This window comes from Phocoena phocoena, chromosome 19, assembly GCF_963924675.1.
Source record: "Phocoena phocoena chromosome 19, mPhoPho1.1, whole genome shotgun sequence".
NCBI classification, from domain to species: domain Eukaryota; kingdom Metazoa; phylum Chordata; class Mammalia; order Artiodactyla; family Phocoenidae; genus Phocoena; species Phocoena phocoena.
This window is the reverse complement of record NC_089237.1, coordinates 37,837,342-37,854,814: the sequence shown is the minus strand read 5'-3', so window position 1 is coordinate 37,854,814 and position 17,473 is coordinate 37,837,342. Positions and strand designations below refer to the sequence as shown.

The window sequence follows — 17,473 nt, the reverse complement described above, 5'->3', positions numbered from 1 at the left end:
GCAAAGACTGACTTCAAGACAGCAGCTGGGTAGCTGGGGTATACAGGACAACTCACCTGTCTCTGTGTTTCTTTGGAATTTTGTATAGAATGTAGTACATATATTATCTGTTTGTAAAAATAAACTTTAAAAATAATGGATTGAAACATGATTTACTTCCTCTTCCCAGAGAGCCTTCTCCAAACAATAATTCATTATCAAAAGAAAAAATCTGACTCTTGCAGTAACTGCCCTGGTTTACTAGTGTATTAAAACAAAGGTTATGTCTCTTTCTCTTGTACCATCACTTTGAATGTGAACTAAGACTAACATGCATAACATTTTCCCCCCTAGAAAACTGGCAGTTCTTTTAGGAAACACTGCCATGAAAAGAACAATGGCCTTTTAATTATAATCTCAGAAAAACTGGAGTTCCCAAGAAAGAAAGGGGTTTCTAAAGGAAGTTTTGCTTTAAAAATGGATTTATAAATAGGGTTTAAGTGAGTTTTCTCAGCACATTGGTTGATTTACAAAGAGCTGGCATCTGGGCTACAAAGGAACATGTCCCATAGCATCAAAAGAAATTTTTTTTTAATTCATCTTGCCTCCCAATTATGGTAAATTCTGTTCTTTGGAAGACTGCAATGAAACATTCCTCCTCCCCACCCCACCCCTACCCCCTGTAGACCTAATATAATATGTATACTTTACAGATACAGATATTAAACACAAACACATGCATACATACAGAAGTATGCGTGCACGTGCATGTGTAAAATCACACGCAATACTAGACAAATTTTTCTCTGCCCTAACTACAGACTTCCCTTCAATCTGACAGTTCATTGTGGACCCTTGGAGTCTGCTGAATTTTTTTTTAACGTAAACAATTTGTGTTTTGACTTACTTTATACTATACCTAATAGAATTGGACAAAGAGATAAAAGACAATAATAGCTAAAACTTACTGAACACTTACCATGCCATTTACCTTCCCAGCAACTCTAAGGTAGTTGCTATCAAAATTCACCTATTACAGATAAGGAAATAGGCTTTAAAAATGAATTTATAAATAAGATTAGAGAAATTCAGTGACTTGCTTAGCCAACAAAGCTGGAAAGGGAAAATGCTTGAATACAAACTCAAGGCCTGGGGCTTCCCTGGTGGCGCACTGGTTGGCAGTCCGCCTGCCGATGCAGGCGACACGGGTTCGTGCCCCGGTCCGGGAGGATCCCACATGCCGCGAAGCGGCTGGGCCAGTGAGCCATGGCCGCTGGGGCTGCGCGTCCGGAGCCTGTGCTCCACAACGGGACCGCAACGGTAGAGGCCACAACAGTGAGAGGCCCGCGTACCGCAAAAAAAAAAACAAAAAAAAAAACAAACAAACTCAAGGCCTGTATCTGATTCTAGTGTCTGAGTACTAATCACTCTGCCGCCTGCATTTATAGAAGTTCCAAGAGCTGTGAACATCAAATGGGGGAAAGGGAAAGAAAAATCGGAGCTGGGGAGAATAATATAATCAAAACATTACTTCCAGGCAGATTTATACAAGGAGAAAAATGTATTCTCCTACTTTATATATTTCAGAGATAATCACATCCTAGCAGCACTTCAGAGGCAAGATCTACTATCCAGCTACAAAATCTGATTTATAAGCTATCCCTGTCTCATATGCAGCAATTCTGAGGACATAAATTTGACATCACTTTTTTTATTTTTATTTTTTGGCTGTGCCCTGCGGCTTGCAGGATCTGCTTCCCTGCAAGTGGAGTCTTAACCACTGGACCACCAGGGACGTCCCAGACCTCATTTTTTTTTTTTAAAGGAGCAAGCTGGAGTGGTGGGTATGATTAAAATAAAAATGATCCTGTAAAAAAAGAACTCTAGAAGGAAATCTAGATATACATTGGGAGTGGAGTATCACAGACAGAAGCTTCTTTAGGAGAAATCTCTCACACATTTCCCTGTCCCTTTGAATGATCTAATTTCACTCATTTTCATAGCCTCAGAACCCAAGAAAGATAGCACTCACAATATAGTGACTTCCTCCTATTAACTATATTTAGAAGACTTTCATTTCTAGCAATGACCTTCAAGGTCACACACTGTGAACAAACACTTCAATTTTCCTGCTCAATTTACAATCCTTTTGGCTGCTGCCCCTGAAGACTTGAGTAAACTGAACGCAGTAGAATAACTGACCAAAACTATTATAATGGAAAATAAAGGTGATTTGCATACTTTTATCCACTTGAAAATCAGCAACAGTTCAGAATCTCACTTTCTTCTTTATGGAGTTGCCTCAAATAACACGTTAAAGCACAGGACATTTATTCTAAGCATGTTTCAGTCATTATCATCTCCTTAAGAACAAAATGACTGGACTTCCCTGGTGGCACAGTGGTTAAGAATCCACCTGCCAATGCAGGGGACACGCGTTCGATCCCTGGTCCGGGAAGACCCCACATGCCACGGAGCAACTAAGCCCATGCGCCCCAACTACTGAGCCTGTGCTCTAGAGCCCTCGAGCCACAACTATTGAGCCCGTGTGCTGCAACTACTGAAGCCCACGCACCGCAACTACTGAGCCCACATGCCACAACTGCTGAAGCCCCTGTGCCTAGAGCCCATGCTCCCCAACAAGAGAAGCCACCGCAATGAGAAGACCACGCACCGCAACGAAGAGCAGCCCCCGCTCGCCGCAACTAGAGAAAGCCTGCGTGCAGCAACGAAGACCTAACGCAGCCAATATAAATATATAAATAAAAATTTTAAAATGCATTATTAAAAAAAAAAGAATACAATGACTATATGGTACCAGTTAATTTTACAGTCATACTTTAATCCAAGACACTGTCCAGACTGCCAACTAGTAATATGCTGACTACATGTGACATTCTGTAATGTTCCGTTTTTTTCCCCATCTTCTTTCCCAGCATGAGGAAGCTAAGTGAACACATCTACCTAGTGGAGTCAACACATCCCGTTACAGCAAGAGAGTCTGAATATCTGATAACAAGTAAGATTTAAAAATTAGACTCAATAAAACTCATTACTTAGTTAAGGGGCTTACATAAGTAGCTTAAAATGTGTTTTGATGAAATGTGAATATTCACAAAGCTAAAACACTACAAATAAATATCTACAAATGGACAAAAGGCACTCCTAAGAAGCCAAGAGTTACTTGGCCCACCAGCTCTAAAATCACACAAAAGCATGCTGCAAAATGAACAAAACAAAAATTTTATTATTACACCATTATCTCCCTTTTGAGAGTAAGTAATCCCCTGCCAAATTAGAGCCTTGAGATCATTTTAAAAGGGACACTAAGAAATGAATAAGCCGTGATCTTTCACTACACTACTGAATTACTATGTACAACAGATCCAGTTTTCAGGAAGTTGCCTACGAAAACTGCTTTAGGCATATCCTTGAACAATTACCTTTTAAAAGTAATCCTGCAATGATGTGTTAAGTAATACTGTAAACAGATTTACTTCATTTGTAGATAAGCTGCCCTCAGAATCACCCTAAAAAATAACGTCTGGCTTTAACTAATGTACACAAAAGAATTAAATATCTTTGGGACTTCCCTGGTGACACAGTGGTTAAGAATCTGCCTGCCAATGCAGGGGACACGGGTTTGACCCCTGGTCCGGGAAGGTCCCACATGCCGGGGGGCAACTAAGCCCGTGGGACACAACTACTGAGCCTACGCTCTAGAACCTGCGTGCCATAACTACTGAAACCCGTGAGACCAGAGCCCGTGCTCTGCAACAGGAGAAGCCAATTCAATGAGAAACCCGCACATCGCAAGGAAGAGCAGCCCCTGCTCACCACAACTAGAGAAGGCCCGCACACAGCAACGAAGACACAACACAGTGAAAAATAAATCAAATAAAATTATAAAAAATAATAAAAACAGCTTTATTTAAAAAAAGAATTAAACACCTTTAAAAAATAAATTTGCCGTTGAAATATTAACCCTTCTAAAATCATTAATAACCAGCACCACCACGATCACTATACAATAAAGAAACGTTTGTTATTATTAAGGGCTTACTCTATATCAGGTTCACTATTAAGTGCTTTGCAAGCCCTCTTTTATTTTTCACAACGATCCAATGATAGAGGCACTGTTTATAATCTCCATTTTGTAGACGAGGATACTGAGACATTTAGGGAGACCACCAAGCTAAGAATGGCAGACCAGGATACAAATCCAAGTCTGGTTGGTTTCAGAGCCTGAGTTTTAACCCTCATGTGTTAGTACTGGAGTGAAAAAAAAAAAAAAAAAGTTCACAGTTACAAAGCACTTTTCTGTTTTTGAGATACTTTCATAAAGAGTGAGTCAACTCTTTATAAAAGGAAGTGATTAAATGCAATTTGGTATGCTGGATTGAATCCTGGAATAGCAAAAGGATATTTGTGTTGAAACAGGTGAAATAAAGTCTGTACTTCAGTTTATAGTGATGTACCAACGCCAATTTCTTAGTTTTGACAAAGGTACCATGGTTATGTAAGATGTTAACATTAAGTAAAACTGTGTGAAGATAGGTATATGAGAACTTTCTGTACGGTCTTTGCAACTTTTCTCTAAATCTAAAAACCCGCCCCCAAAATGAGATTTAAAAAAAAAAAAAAACCTAAGTTAGTAATAACTGATAAAATGAAAACTGATGATTAAAATTCCTAAGGTGAGAATACACATAAAAAGATCTCCACAAAGTCTATCATAAAGGAAAACAAAAATTGTTTCCTTCCTCTGCAAGAATTTAAAAACCGAAAAGCACTGAGATGGGAACTTGCCCTTATAACAGAGCAGCCTCCAATGATTCCACTTACTCAACACTCTGATCCTGCAGAAATTACCAGCAACTCATCTTTTAGTACCAAATACAACATTACTTACTTGGGGCATCCAGACACAGACTGAGTGAACATGTTACCTCCTACATCATTCTTACCCAGTGCCTACCACATACTGACACTCTCACACATGCCTAAAATTCTACCAGCTCTGGTACTCTTTTATTGACGCTGGGCATGAAGAGCATCACGCATTTCTAATTTCGCTTCTGTATAATATTTTAATTTTATAACTCTTCTTCTATTTATTGATATATATTTAGGGATAACAGAATACATATAATTAAAGTACTAAATTAAATGAGGTCATTAAGAGATGATTTAATGTTGCCCACGAGGACAACAAACATATTCTGACAAAAATCCTTCTCAAATTTACAAAGTGATCTAGAGAGACTTCAGTTTTTCAGCATTTCTCATCTCAGACTGACAGCAAACCACCACAAACCTTCTAAAGCCTAACTAGAAATTACAATAATCAGAAAGTACGTCACGTTAGATCTGTTTCTCAAGAATAGCTGTCATTTATTAAGCATTTACTATATGTCAGGCATTATTTAAGTTTTTAAAACAAATTAGTCCCTCATGTTGTTGTAGGGGGCTCCCTGTGCACTGCAGGATGTTTAAAGTATCCTTGAACTCTACCTACCAGATGCCAGTAGCAACCTTCCCATCAGTTGTGACAACCAAAAGTGTTTCCTGACAATGCCAACTGTCTCCCAGGAAGCAAAATCGCCCCCAGTTGAGAACCACTGTCATAATCTCATGTGGCTTCTACATGCTGGCTAGCACATGGATAAAATACATACTTTTTCTGAGAAAAAAAATGTTACTTTTCATAAAACAGCTTTCCAAAATAAGTTCATATTAAAAGAAGCTGGCAGTAACTAGAACCGTTGCTAAAGGCCATACCGGGCCAGGTTCTGAGAGCATGCTGCTTGTGCAAAAAAACCCTCAACAAACGAAAATATGTTTCTGGGGGTTTTTTTGTTTTGTTTTTTTAACTAATTCAGTAGTCTGTGCTTTGGCAGACAGGACAGAGCAATGGAAGAAGGGCATTCCCAGGGGCAGTTCTCGGAGAGATGGTAGAACTCAGAAGGCTTAGAAGACAAGATCAAAGGGGCTAAGACGCTGAGCCAAAGGATTTAGGAGACCTGAGCTCACAAACAAAAAGCAAAGTACGTGTGGTGGGGCTGTCAAGAGAGTCTCTGGAGTGGCAGATTCTGGTGTAAACATTAACTGAAGTTGGAATACCTCAAAATGCCTCTAAGAGAGAAAAGGAAAACTGGAGTAAGGAGGGAAAATCCTAATGCATGGGCAAAAGCTAGAGAATTATCACTATCACCCAAAAGTGTATCTTTCTTGCAAATGTCAATTTGGTGAGACAGAATTTTCAAAACTCTGATTATTTGTGAAGAAATCATAGCTATTTTCCTCTCGTGCCAAAGTGCTTCCTCATTCTGAATACGTTTACGTTCAAAATAATGGACTAATAAATCTGTGTCTGGAAATAAGTTTAGCTTTCATTCCCTCAGAAAGATTTTACCATATGAACCTGTATAGCTATCAAAGGGGTCAGAACCCTTTAAATTAATATTGTAGCAATAATATTAACCTTTGCCTAATGTCTACTTCATAATCATGGCAGCAGCAGCCATCATTTCATGAACTCTCATAAGCCAAGCACTTTCACAGATGCTTTTTATGCAAGAGCTCAATTAATACTCCTAACGACTCTCTAAGTTGGTACCTCTCACTCTACAGAAGAGGAAACAGACTCAGGGAGGTTAACCTAGGACTTAACAGTGAGAATTTTTTTTACTTCAAACTATCTTTTCTCTTTCAAATAGTATTTCACAGGAAGTCAGTTTTAACTAATGTTAACATATACACACTACTATATATGAGAGAGATAACCAACAAGGACCTACTGTATAGCACAGAGAACTATACTCAATATCTTATAATAACCTATGAGGAAAAATAATTTTTAAAAATTTTTAATAAAAAATAAAAACATTGGGCTTCCCTGGTGGCGCAGTGGTTGAGAGTCCGCCTGCCGATGCAAGGGACACGGGTTCGTGCCCCGGTCCGGGAAGATCCCACATGCCGCGGAGCAGCTGGGACCGTGAGCCATGGCCGCTGAGCCTGCGCGTCTGGAGCCTGTGCTCCGCAACGGGAGAGGCCACAACAGTGAGAGGCCCGCGTACCCCACACACACACACACACACACACACACACACACAAATTAACCTAGAAAAATTAAAAAACAGAAAAGCAACAGGATTTACTGTATAACATGGGGACAACGTTCAATATCTTGTAATAATCTATAATGGAAAATAGTCTGAAAATACATATATATAAAAAACAGAATCACTTTGCTGTACGTGTGAAACAAACACAATATTGTAAATCAACTATACTTCAATTAAAAAAAAAAAACCACCCTTGTATTTTAGTACTTGGTTTTCAGCTCAGAAACATATAGGGTGTGAGACACGACAATCTGTGGGACACCCAGAAGTCACGCTTCACATAGCTAACCTATGGCTCAATGTCCCAAAGATAAAATTTATTTTAAACATGCTTTTTAAAGGGACCCAGTTTAAGTACTGCTCTCTTATAAACGCAGAAACATATTACCATTGGATTTGAATCTGCTATGAGATCCCGCAGAGAGTCCAGAAATCCCTGCTCTTCCACCATCTGGGCACTGATGTCATGGAGTTTTGCCACACAGACTGCTGCTGTCTTCCGAACATAGGGATCTTCATCCTTTAAGCACTTGCGGAGGGGCTCACAGAGATCTTCTGTAATCTTGTCCACCTGGATGCGCCCCATGGTTCTGACTGCCAAGGCCCAAATCAGAGGATTGGGATCTTCACAGTCCTAGAAAAAACAATCATTGACAACTACAGGTGTACATAAACCAGAAAACTAAACAGTCTGGTTTATATAAGCAACAAAAGAATATTTAATTAATGTAGGCTTCCAGTTTCATTCCACATCAGAACCCACATCTCCCACACGATTCCTTTCCTAAGTACAACAGTTGCCTATTTAAGAGTTTAGGCTAGGAATTCATTTAACTGCTTTACATACACAATGAAGAAATGCCCTATAGGATTCATTCCAGAGCTGGGCAGAAGCTTAGATAGCTGTACCATCCCCATGGCCATTGTTGGACCTGCATTAAAAGCAGAAAAGGGCTTTGGGCTTGTATTCTGGTACAGGATAAAATCAGAAATTGGGGCTTCCCTGGTGGCGCAGTGGTTGAGAATCCGCCTGCCAATGCAGGGGACACAGGTTCGTGCCCCGGTCCGGGAAGATCCCACATGCCGCGGAGCGGCTGGGCCCATGAGCCATGGCCGCTGAGCCTGCGTGTCCGGAGCCTGTGCTCCGCAATGGGAGAGGCCACAGCGATGAGAGGCCCGCGTACCGCAAAAAAAACCAAAACAACAGCAAAAAATCAGGAATTGGAAAGATATGTCCCACTCCACAAATATTAAGCAAGGAGAAAAGAGGGCTGGATATCTGGGGCCTACAGCCAAGAAAGCAAAGGAGAATCTAGAAGCTGGTTTGGGCCCAACATAAGTTCCTTGCGCGAAGCAGCAGAGAGGGCCCTCTGAAATCCTGATTAACATACATTCTCCTTTCCTAGCAAGTGCCTCCAAATACAGTACAAATAGAACACTTACCAAGAAGGAACATCCCTTAAATTGCCCTATACTAAAAAATTTCTTTAAACATTATAAACCTATGCTTAAGCTAACTTCCAAAAAATGTAAACTAAATTCTTTCCAATGATATCATCCATCTATGAATCACCAGACAGAAAGAATGAAATGTTATAATGATCCTGTACATTGTAGCTAAACACAGAAAAAGAACAAAAATTCCACGAGGAGGAAGAAAGCATGTTTATTTTCCAAAACAATTTAATAGAAGCTAATTTTAGAAATGCTGTCTGATTTTTGCTTTTAATGTAGACTAAATTCCAGGCAGAGGAAAAAGAAGTAAACAAAACAAAACAAAACAAAAACCCTAAGAACAACCTTATTACTGTGTTCATCAAATCTACTGATAGAATTCTGACTGGATATCCAATAATATTAAGGACTTGCTTTAATGATCAGCTGATTAAATGGTTTTTTTCATTCTTAAGATGTTTGGGATTTGCTTTAAAATCATCCAGTAGGAGAGGAGGTGGGGGTCAGGAAAGCATGTATGGAGAGTTTAAGTTAAACAAAACTGGCCATAGGTTGGTAACTACTGAAACTACAAGGTAGATATTTAGGAATTTATTATACTATTCCCTCAACTCAAATATGTTTGAAAATTTCCACAATAACAAAAAAGTTAATCAACTATTGTAAGACCTATTCAATAAAACAAAATTAAAAGGCAGCTCCTGTAGTTTCCACTACGTCTGAACCATAAGCATAATTTCTACAAAGATAAAAGAGGTAAAACCCCAGGTTACTGACACTACAATGATATGCCCAACCTTTGTCAGCCTTGGAAGATAAAACAGTGAGGTTTCACCTGGCTTTCTTCTCCCACCTGGCAAGGATGCACCAAGCCCAGCTGACAGAAGGCGCACCATCTGAACTGGATGACAAACTCTGGCATACAGAATGCTTAAATCGTGAATATTCCTACTCAATGGCCAGTACTTCTCTAGAGGCCCTCTTTTGGAACAGAGGTTGCTTATTTGCAATGCAGACACTAACCGTATCAAGAAACACTTCTGAAAAGGTTTTCTGAGGTAGAAGAGACTTTTCTTGAGTCCCTGGGAAAAAGTTACCTTCACAAAGCTGCTGACATCCATGATGGCCATGTCTGGCTGACTCTTGGCATAGTTCATCAAGTAGAGATACACGAGCTTCTTTAGTTCCAGGTTGTCAGTCTGCATACAATTCACTACATCTGGAAAGAGACAGCTGAGAAAAGAGGAAGGGAAAGCGAACAGATGTTGGTGCCAGGCTGTTGGACAGAACACAAAGAAACAGCCTTAATTTAAAAAGTGATTCGATGTGAGCACAAATGTCCGCTAGTGATAATACTTACCACAGAAATGAATTACTAAAGAATTTATAATAATGGTCCCAAGAAGATGTCTAAAAATAGATTTTTAAAAAACGTTTTACTATGAAAATTTTCAGATTAGAGACAGCAGTTTAATGAACCCATGTATCCATCACCCAGCTGCAAACAAATATTGATACATACCCGATCTTGTTTCATACACAACCTCAACCCACTCGCCTTCCCCCAGTCCCTACCCCATCTAGTTGCTCTAAACAATTTCTAAACAAATCCTGCACATACATTTCATATATAATATTTTAGTGTATATCTTTACAAACTTTTTAAAAAAATCACTATGTCACACAAAAAAATTAACCATAATTTTTCATATCAATTCTTTGCAGTTCAAAGCACTACAGTTGTTATGCTTTTTAATGCACATATTCTTCCATCCCTGACCAGTGGGAACTTATTTGATTAGTTTCCTTATTAAAACAGTTCTCAGATAATTAGGACCTTTGTTCAAAATTTTAACCATTTTCAGAAAATGAAACAGTTCTAAACGTGTGTGCCATGTACACATTTAGATTCTATTGTATATATACACCCAGGAAGGAACTGACCAGTAACAGGTATTGGGACTCAGACCCTAGGTTAGAATCCTGGCTACATTACCACTAGCTGTATGACTTTGGGATTATTCTTTAGCCTCTCCAAGTATACACTGCTTGATCTCTAACATGGAATAACTTCTGATTCAGAATAACCTCTAGTTCAGAAGACATGAGGACTATAACAAACATCGTAAGTAAAAGCATCTGTCCCTGTGCCTGACACAGAATGCACTTAAATTTAAACTTCCCTTTTCTTAATGACATTAGGAAGGTCATCATTAGCCTCAGGACCTTCTCAGATGTTTGAGTTCCTACACCTTACATCCACCACTAGATGCTGGAATTTACTTGGCATTCTTGCACTCATCCATTTCTTATCAGCAGCATTTGACCCAACTAATAAAAGGAAAATCAATGCATTTCATATTAACATAAATATTTTAAAGTAAAAATCTACTTATTTTTTTAAATTAAGATGACATTGTTTTAATTTTTGCCAATCTCTTTAATGTCTACTTTAAACAAAAACAGCTGGATTCTCACACATGCTCCTGCATTCAACCTGTGGTAGAATGTTGTTTAGCTGAAGTGTAAGAAGAAAATCCAATTTGCATACACGTATATAAATTGGAAAATGGAGGACTATTTTAATAGCTTTTTCATATAACTGGATGTTCTCCTTTGATACATTAAAGCTAGACAAATGGTTGTTTTTCTTTTTGTTTTTAGTCCACCAATGGTAGTTTCTTAAAAGTTAGGTACAATATGGAATCTGAAACCATATCAATAAACCTTCTGTACTTGGTTGCATTAAATTCCATTCATTTATCACTTATTTTGAATGGATATTTTACCCATGCATAATTTTGTGATGTATGCACTGGTCATTTGGAAAATACTGGTTCAATGAGTTATGCAGATCTTCTCTATGGTGGCATATTTCATTATACAGCAGCAAATAATCACAGTCATTAATTTCACCACCAATCTCATCAGAAAAATCTCTAAGTATTGGGAAGCTATCAAACTCACGATGGGAGATACAAGTTTTCCAACACTCTAATTTTTACTTTAAAGTCGAAATTTATCTACTGTCAAATTTTTTCCCTTGAAGTGACACGTTCACTTTGTCCATTTTTTATAAAATGTCTCCCAAATACTGAAGTATGATTAACTATAGTTCTGTCTGTCAATCTTTCTTTCACAAAGAAATGGTGTTCCCAAGTCAAACAATTGTGCAAGGGCTTTTTTTCAAGTCAATCGTCACACTTTGCTATGCAGTAGAAGTACTTTATGCCTAATTCCTATTTCATCACACAGAATATTAAAAAGACCTGAACTCAAGGTTCAAGGTTTACTGAAATAAATTTTTAGTGCTTCATGCAGGACAGTCCTAAGTGAAACTGCCCTTTTTTCCTGCAAGCACATGACGGTGAAGAATACAATGACTACTTTTACAGTTCGGCACCACTGCCTTAATTCACACTAAGGCACCAGCCATGCAAATGTCAACACAGTGAAAAGGGTAAATAACACCTAAGCATTATTACAAGAATAGCTCTGACTTCATGGATTTCATGGAAAGGATCTCGGGAATCCTCAGGGGCCTGCAGACAATCCTTATTTATTTCCAAATGGCCTTCCTAAATTACAGGAAAAAAGGGAGGAAAAAAAAAAAGACCCTTTGGATTTTGTTACCACTGATTTTCATCTTGAATTCGGTAATTAAAGGCAGAGTTGTAAAGTTGAGGGCACTAGCTTGAGCCAATTAAAGTACACATGGGCTTCTGCTTCTCAGTATATTTTTATCATCTTCTAAAACTACCTCAGCAACAGATTTGTAAGTGTGTCAGCTCTCAGGAGGTTTTATGCTAGATCTGTATGCAAGTGAAATCAAACTCATTTCACTCAAAAAACAAAACAAAAAGAACTAAGTCACAGAGTTAATATAAAAGCAACTACACTTCCTGATGTTTCCAGTGGGACAAACTCATTCTTATACGTTCTGACTGTAATAGCTTTAAATAAAAAGCAGTCTGGTGGCGCAGTGGTTGAGAATCTGCCTGCCAAGGCAGGGGACACGGGTTCGAGCCCTGGTCTAGGAAGATCCCACGTCGCGGAGCAACTGGGCCCATGCGTCACAACTACTGAGCCTGCGCGTCTGGAGCCTGTGCTCCGCAACAAGACAGCGCGCGAGAGTGAGAGGCCCGCGCACCGCGGTGAAGAGTGGCCCCCGCTTGCCACAACTAGAGAAAGCCCTCGCACAGAAACGAAGACCCAACACAGCCATAAATAAATAAATAAATAAATAAATAAATAAATAAATAAATTTAAATCATGTGGGCTTCTAAGAAGACCTCTGCTTAAAAAAAAAAAAAAAAAAGGCAGTAAAAGCCATAGAGTAAGAGTCTAAAATGAGCAAAGCAGAAGAGATTACCCTTACCTAACATCTTTCCCCACAGTCATAGCAGCAATCACTTTCTTCACAGCCTCCTTCCTCTTTTCTTTCTTTTCATTGTTGAGTTCAGCCTTTAATTCAAAGATTTCTCCTAAAAGACAACAAACGGGTGAGGTCCCAGGATCAGAGAACTAGAGCAGAACACTGTACTATATAGCAAGCAACACAACAGATGACCAGTGGCAGGGCTGCAACTGAAATAAGATTATTTAAAAATTATAGGATAGGTACAGTTCAAATCCCTAGAATATTAACCAACCCATTGATAAGGATGCTATTTTGGGGTTATCGCCAGAGAGGAACCTGTAAGCCAGATCTCAGGAAGCACAGAAGTGGGAAAAAGGAAAGATATCTCATGATATCTTACTACAATGGGGAGAGAACGGCATCTGAGTGATGATCTCCCGTCAGAATTTCAAAGTCCTGGGAAAAAAATAAATGCAGGCAGCAAACAGGTTCACAAATCAATGTTTTCAAACCAGAAGAGACTCCTCATTCACCTACTCTCAACTCTACAAACAACTGAGGCTCAAAGGTCACTAAGTGAGCGAGTGACAGAGCTGGCCTTAGAACTGTTTCTCCCGACTCTTTAATCCAGTGTTTCTCAACGTTGGCTACACACTATTACCCGGGAAGTATCTAGAAATGCCAATGCTCAGGCTCCACTCTGGACCAAATAAATCAGAATGTCAAGGAGTAGAACTCCTACGTTCATATTTTTTAAAGTTTCCTCAAGTGATTCTAATGTATAATCAGGGTTGAGAATCACTGCTCTAATTAGTACTTTAAGATGATAATGGGCTTTAAGGCCCTACCCTGTTCAATCAATCTAAGAACAGAAATAATAATCCTGAAGCTTCAAGAATGGTACAAACCAGAGTCATTTCTAAAGGTATAATCTTAAATGACTGACTGCTCAGGCCCTGCACCGTGAAATGCCAGGACTGTCACCACTATTTTAAGGCCCAGGCTCACCTATCTTCAGAAAGCTGGAGCTGAAATAAGAAAAAAGGTTAACCACCCTCAACTGGTTTTTAAAGAAAGGAGAAAATATACTATAAGACCACGAAAAAGAAGTTGACTATTGTCATGTCAACTTTCAATCCACAGAATTGCCTCGTTTTCTTCCACCTTTATGACTGTTCTTGATGTTCACTTTAACCTCGTTCACCAGTATAGAAATAGTGGGGGCAGCAAACTAGGTGATCTGCTGAAGCCTCTAAATGGGAAGGATGAACTGGCAAGAAGCACAGAAGTTGAGCACTAAAAAAGCCTGTTACATCAAAATCCATCGCTAACAAACTGTTACAAAAATCACCCTTTTATTTGACAGCTGCAAAAATAGCACAGACAGAAAAGCTGGGCCCTTTAAAGAGTCACTCTCCTCTTCTCCAAGTCCTCTGCTGCCAAATCCAGCTCTTAGGGTTCCCATCATTTACTTCTGAAAACAGTAAAGGATAAGCAGCACGGTTTCAGAAAATCTGAATTGTGCATAGCAGCAGGAGCTGAAGAATCAAAACAGGATATAACTGAAATTATTCCAACTCCAACAGCATACATTTAAAGAATATGCTCCAGTGGCAGTTCTGGTGGGTGTTACAGGAAGTAAAAGGAACACAGTCTATCCATTTTTTAAAATGTGGTATTTACCCAGCCATGATTCATCTGTAAGTCTCAAACCTTTATAAAAATCCCTGAATTAAAAAAAGGTTACCAGGACCCATCATAAGTGAAGGTTTGAAAAATCAGGTGAGTTTTAAAATTACATCTTTTTGTGTTATTATAGAAACATCTTGGTCATCAAAGCACACAAAATGTTAACAGAAGAAATAAATACATTTCAGAATGATAAGAGAGTAAGAAAAAAAGCTGAAAATGAATGACAAGGGGCTAAATGCTTTTGTACGCTATAAGCAGTAAAAACAGCAAGAAGTTGGGTGGAGCCAAGGAGGAGCACGGAGGCAAGGTATCTCATACATACTACAGCTTTATTAAATTCTTATCTTTCCCCCCTCCTTTTCCCCTGAATCAAATCTACCAAGCATTGCTAGCAGCTAGCAAGAGTTCTCAATCCCGGCTACACATCAGAAAATTCTGGGGAGCTTTTAAAAAAAACCCACGTCTAGGCCATATCCCACACCAAAGAAATCAGGATATCTGCAGGGGTAGGACTGGACATCACCTATTGTCTTTTACTTCACTGGGCAATTCCAATGTGCAGGCAACGCTGAAAGCCGTGGACTAGTAGCTAATGTAATTAAGCAACTCTCTATGGTGTTTTCTGTATTATAATAGAAGTTTACCCTTAAATAACTCCAAACGACAGAAATATGCTTGTGCTTTCTAGAAAATTTTCTGGTGCTCCAGGCCACTATGTGTGCCCTCCCATTTTCTTTTTCTTTTGAAATCATTTTAATCTTAAAGTTGCAAAATTCCCCATCTGCTAACATTATGCCACATTTGCTTTATCATACTTTTTATATATTTATACATTTTTTTCTGATTCATTGAATAAGTAAACTGTAGACATCATGTCTCTTTAGCTCTAAATATGTCAGTGTATAACTTCTAAGAACAAGGAATTATGTTACATAGCTATAATACAATGATGAAAATCAGGAAGTTTAACAGTGATATACTGTCATTATCTAATCTATAAACCTTATTCAAAGATCTTGATAAAGTCTTTTAGAGTAATTTTACCCCCATCCTCCTTGGGCCAGGATCCAATGCAGGATCATGCATTACACTTACTGTCATGTCTCTTCAGTCTCCTTTAATCTGAAACAGCTGGTCAGCCTTTGTCTTTCATGATAATGACATTTTTAAAAAGTACAGGCCTATCATTTTATAGAACACCCTCAGCTGTCATGGGTGTTCCCTCATGATTACACTGAGATTATGCCTTTTGGCAGCCATAATTCAGAAATGATGGTATGAAATCATCGTGTGTGGAAGGGTAAGAAAATATCAAATTTCCATGCATTGTTTTGCATAATCATTTTTTGTTAAAAATTTAAAAAATCATATGTATTAATACATGCATAGAAAAGACTGAGGATACATACTGAGTTCCCATCAGGAACAGGAATAGGGAGGGAGGGAACTTTCATTTTTACTTTATATTGCTGTATTGCTTTAGTAGTACTCCTTGTAATAAAATGTTTATTTCCAAGCAAAAAATAAAAGAATTTGGTGCAACCACTATGGAAAACAGTATGGAGGTTCCTTAAAAAACTAGAGTTACCATATGATCCAACAAACCCACTCTTGGGTATATATCCAGAGAAAATTCTAATTCGAAAAGATACATGCACCCCAACGTTCACGGCAGCACTATTTACAATAGTCAGGACATGGAAGCAACCTAAGTGTCCATCCACAGATGAATGGATAAAGAAGATATGGTTTATATATACTATGGAGTATTATTCAGCCATAAAAAAGAATGAAATACTGCCATTTTCAGGAACATGGATGGACCCAGAGATTACCATACTAAGTGAAGTAAGTCAGACAAAGAAAGACAAATATATGGTATCACTTATATGTGGAATCTAAAAAATGATACAAATGGACTTATTTACAAAACAGAAACACTCACAGACACAGAAAATAAACTTATGGTTACCAAACAGGAGGGGAGGAAGGGATAAATCAGGACCTTGGGATTAGCAGATACAAACTAGTATATATTAAATAAACGACAAGGTCCTACTGTATAGCACAGGGAACTATATTCAATATCTTGTAATAACCTATAATGGGAAAGAATCTGAAAAAGAATATATATATGTATACACACACATACATACATACACACACACACACACACACACACACACACACCCCTGAATCACTTTGCTGTGCACCAGAAATGAACACAACATTGTAAACCAATTACACTCAATTTTTTTAAAAAAGAGAAAATAAATGTGCTTCTTCCTTTTACCCTCCTCAGGTCTATCAATCTTCAATGGATCAATCTTGGATCTCTTCCTTTCACTAAAACCTTCAAGTCAAAATGATGTGCACCACAGCCGTATCTTTAAAAACCCATACTTTAATAATTTACTCAATACACTTTTCTGTAGGATATCCCCAATGAGATGGTCCAAGACATACATGTCTGAAGAGGTCAGGAGCATTCTACTTGGAACAACCTTACACCACAACTTTTGAAGAATCTTCAAAAAAGGCTGTGATCAGGTTCTCTTACTTACCTTTTTTATTGGTTGTGAAGTACTTGGAGTCAGTCATGGTTGTGGATCTTTAATGTGCACCTACAGCAAGAGAAGAGAATTCCTTTAACCAAGTTATTTATGTCCAGCAAGGCATTCAACTAATTTTAAGATCATTTATATACAAGAATTTCTGCATTCACAAAGTATCTTCATCCTTACCACCATCACTGGTGATCCAAAGGGATGCAAGGATAATTAAGAATGTAATCCTTGCCTCAAAAGCTAATTGGAACAAAATCCAAAGGCCTAATGGAATAGAGTGATAATCTGAACCT

General features: G+C 38.5%; 1 protein-coding gene across 1 annotated transcript in view; it reads right to left on the bottom strand.

Moving 5' to 3' along the window:
• The window catches only part of LOC136139109 (AP-1 complex subunit beta-1-like), a 69,171-nt gene extending 51,957 nt beyond the window's left edge, over nucleotides 1-17,214 (bottom strand). Inside the window, 4 exon segments of the mRNA XM_065898013.1 lie at nucleotides 7,495-7,740; nucleotides 9,659-9,794; nucleotides 12,940-13,045; nucleotides 17,178-17,214. Coding sequence (XP_065754085.1) covers nucleotides 7,495-7,740; nucleotides 9,659-9,794; nucleotides 12,940-13,045; nucleotides 17,178-17,214 — 525 coding nt within the window.
• Between the last annotated feature and the right edge of the window lie 259 nt (nucleotides 17,215-17,473).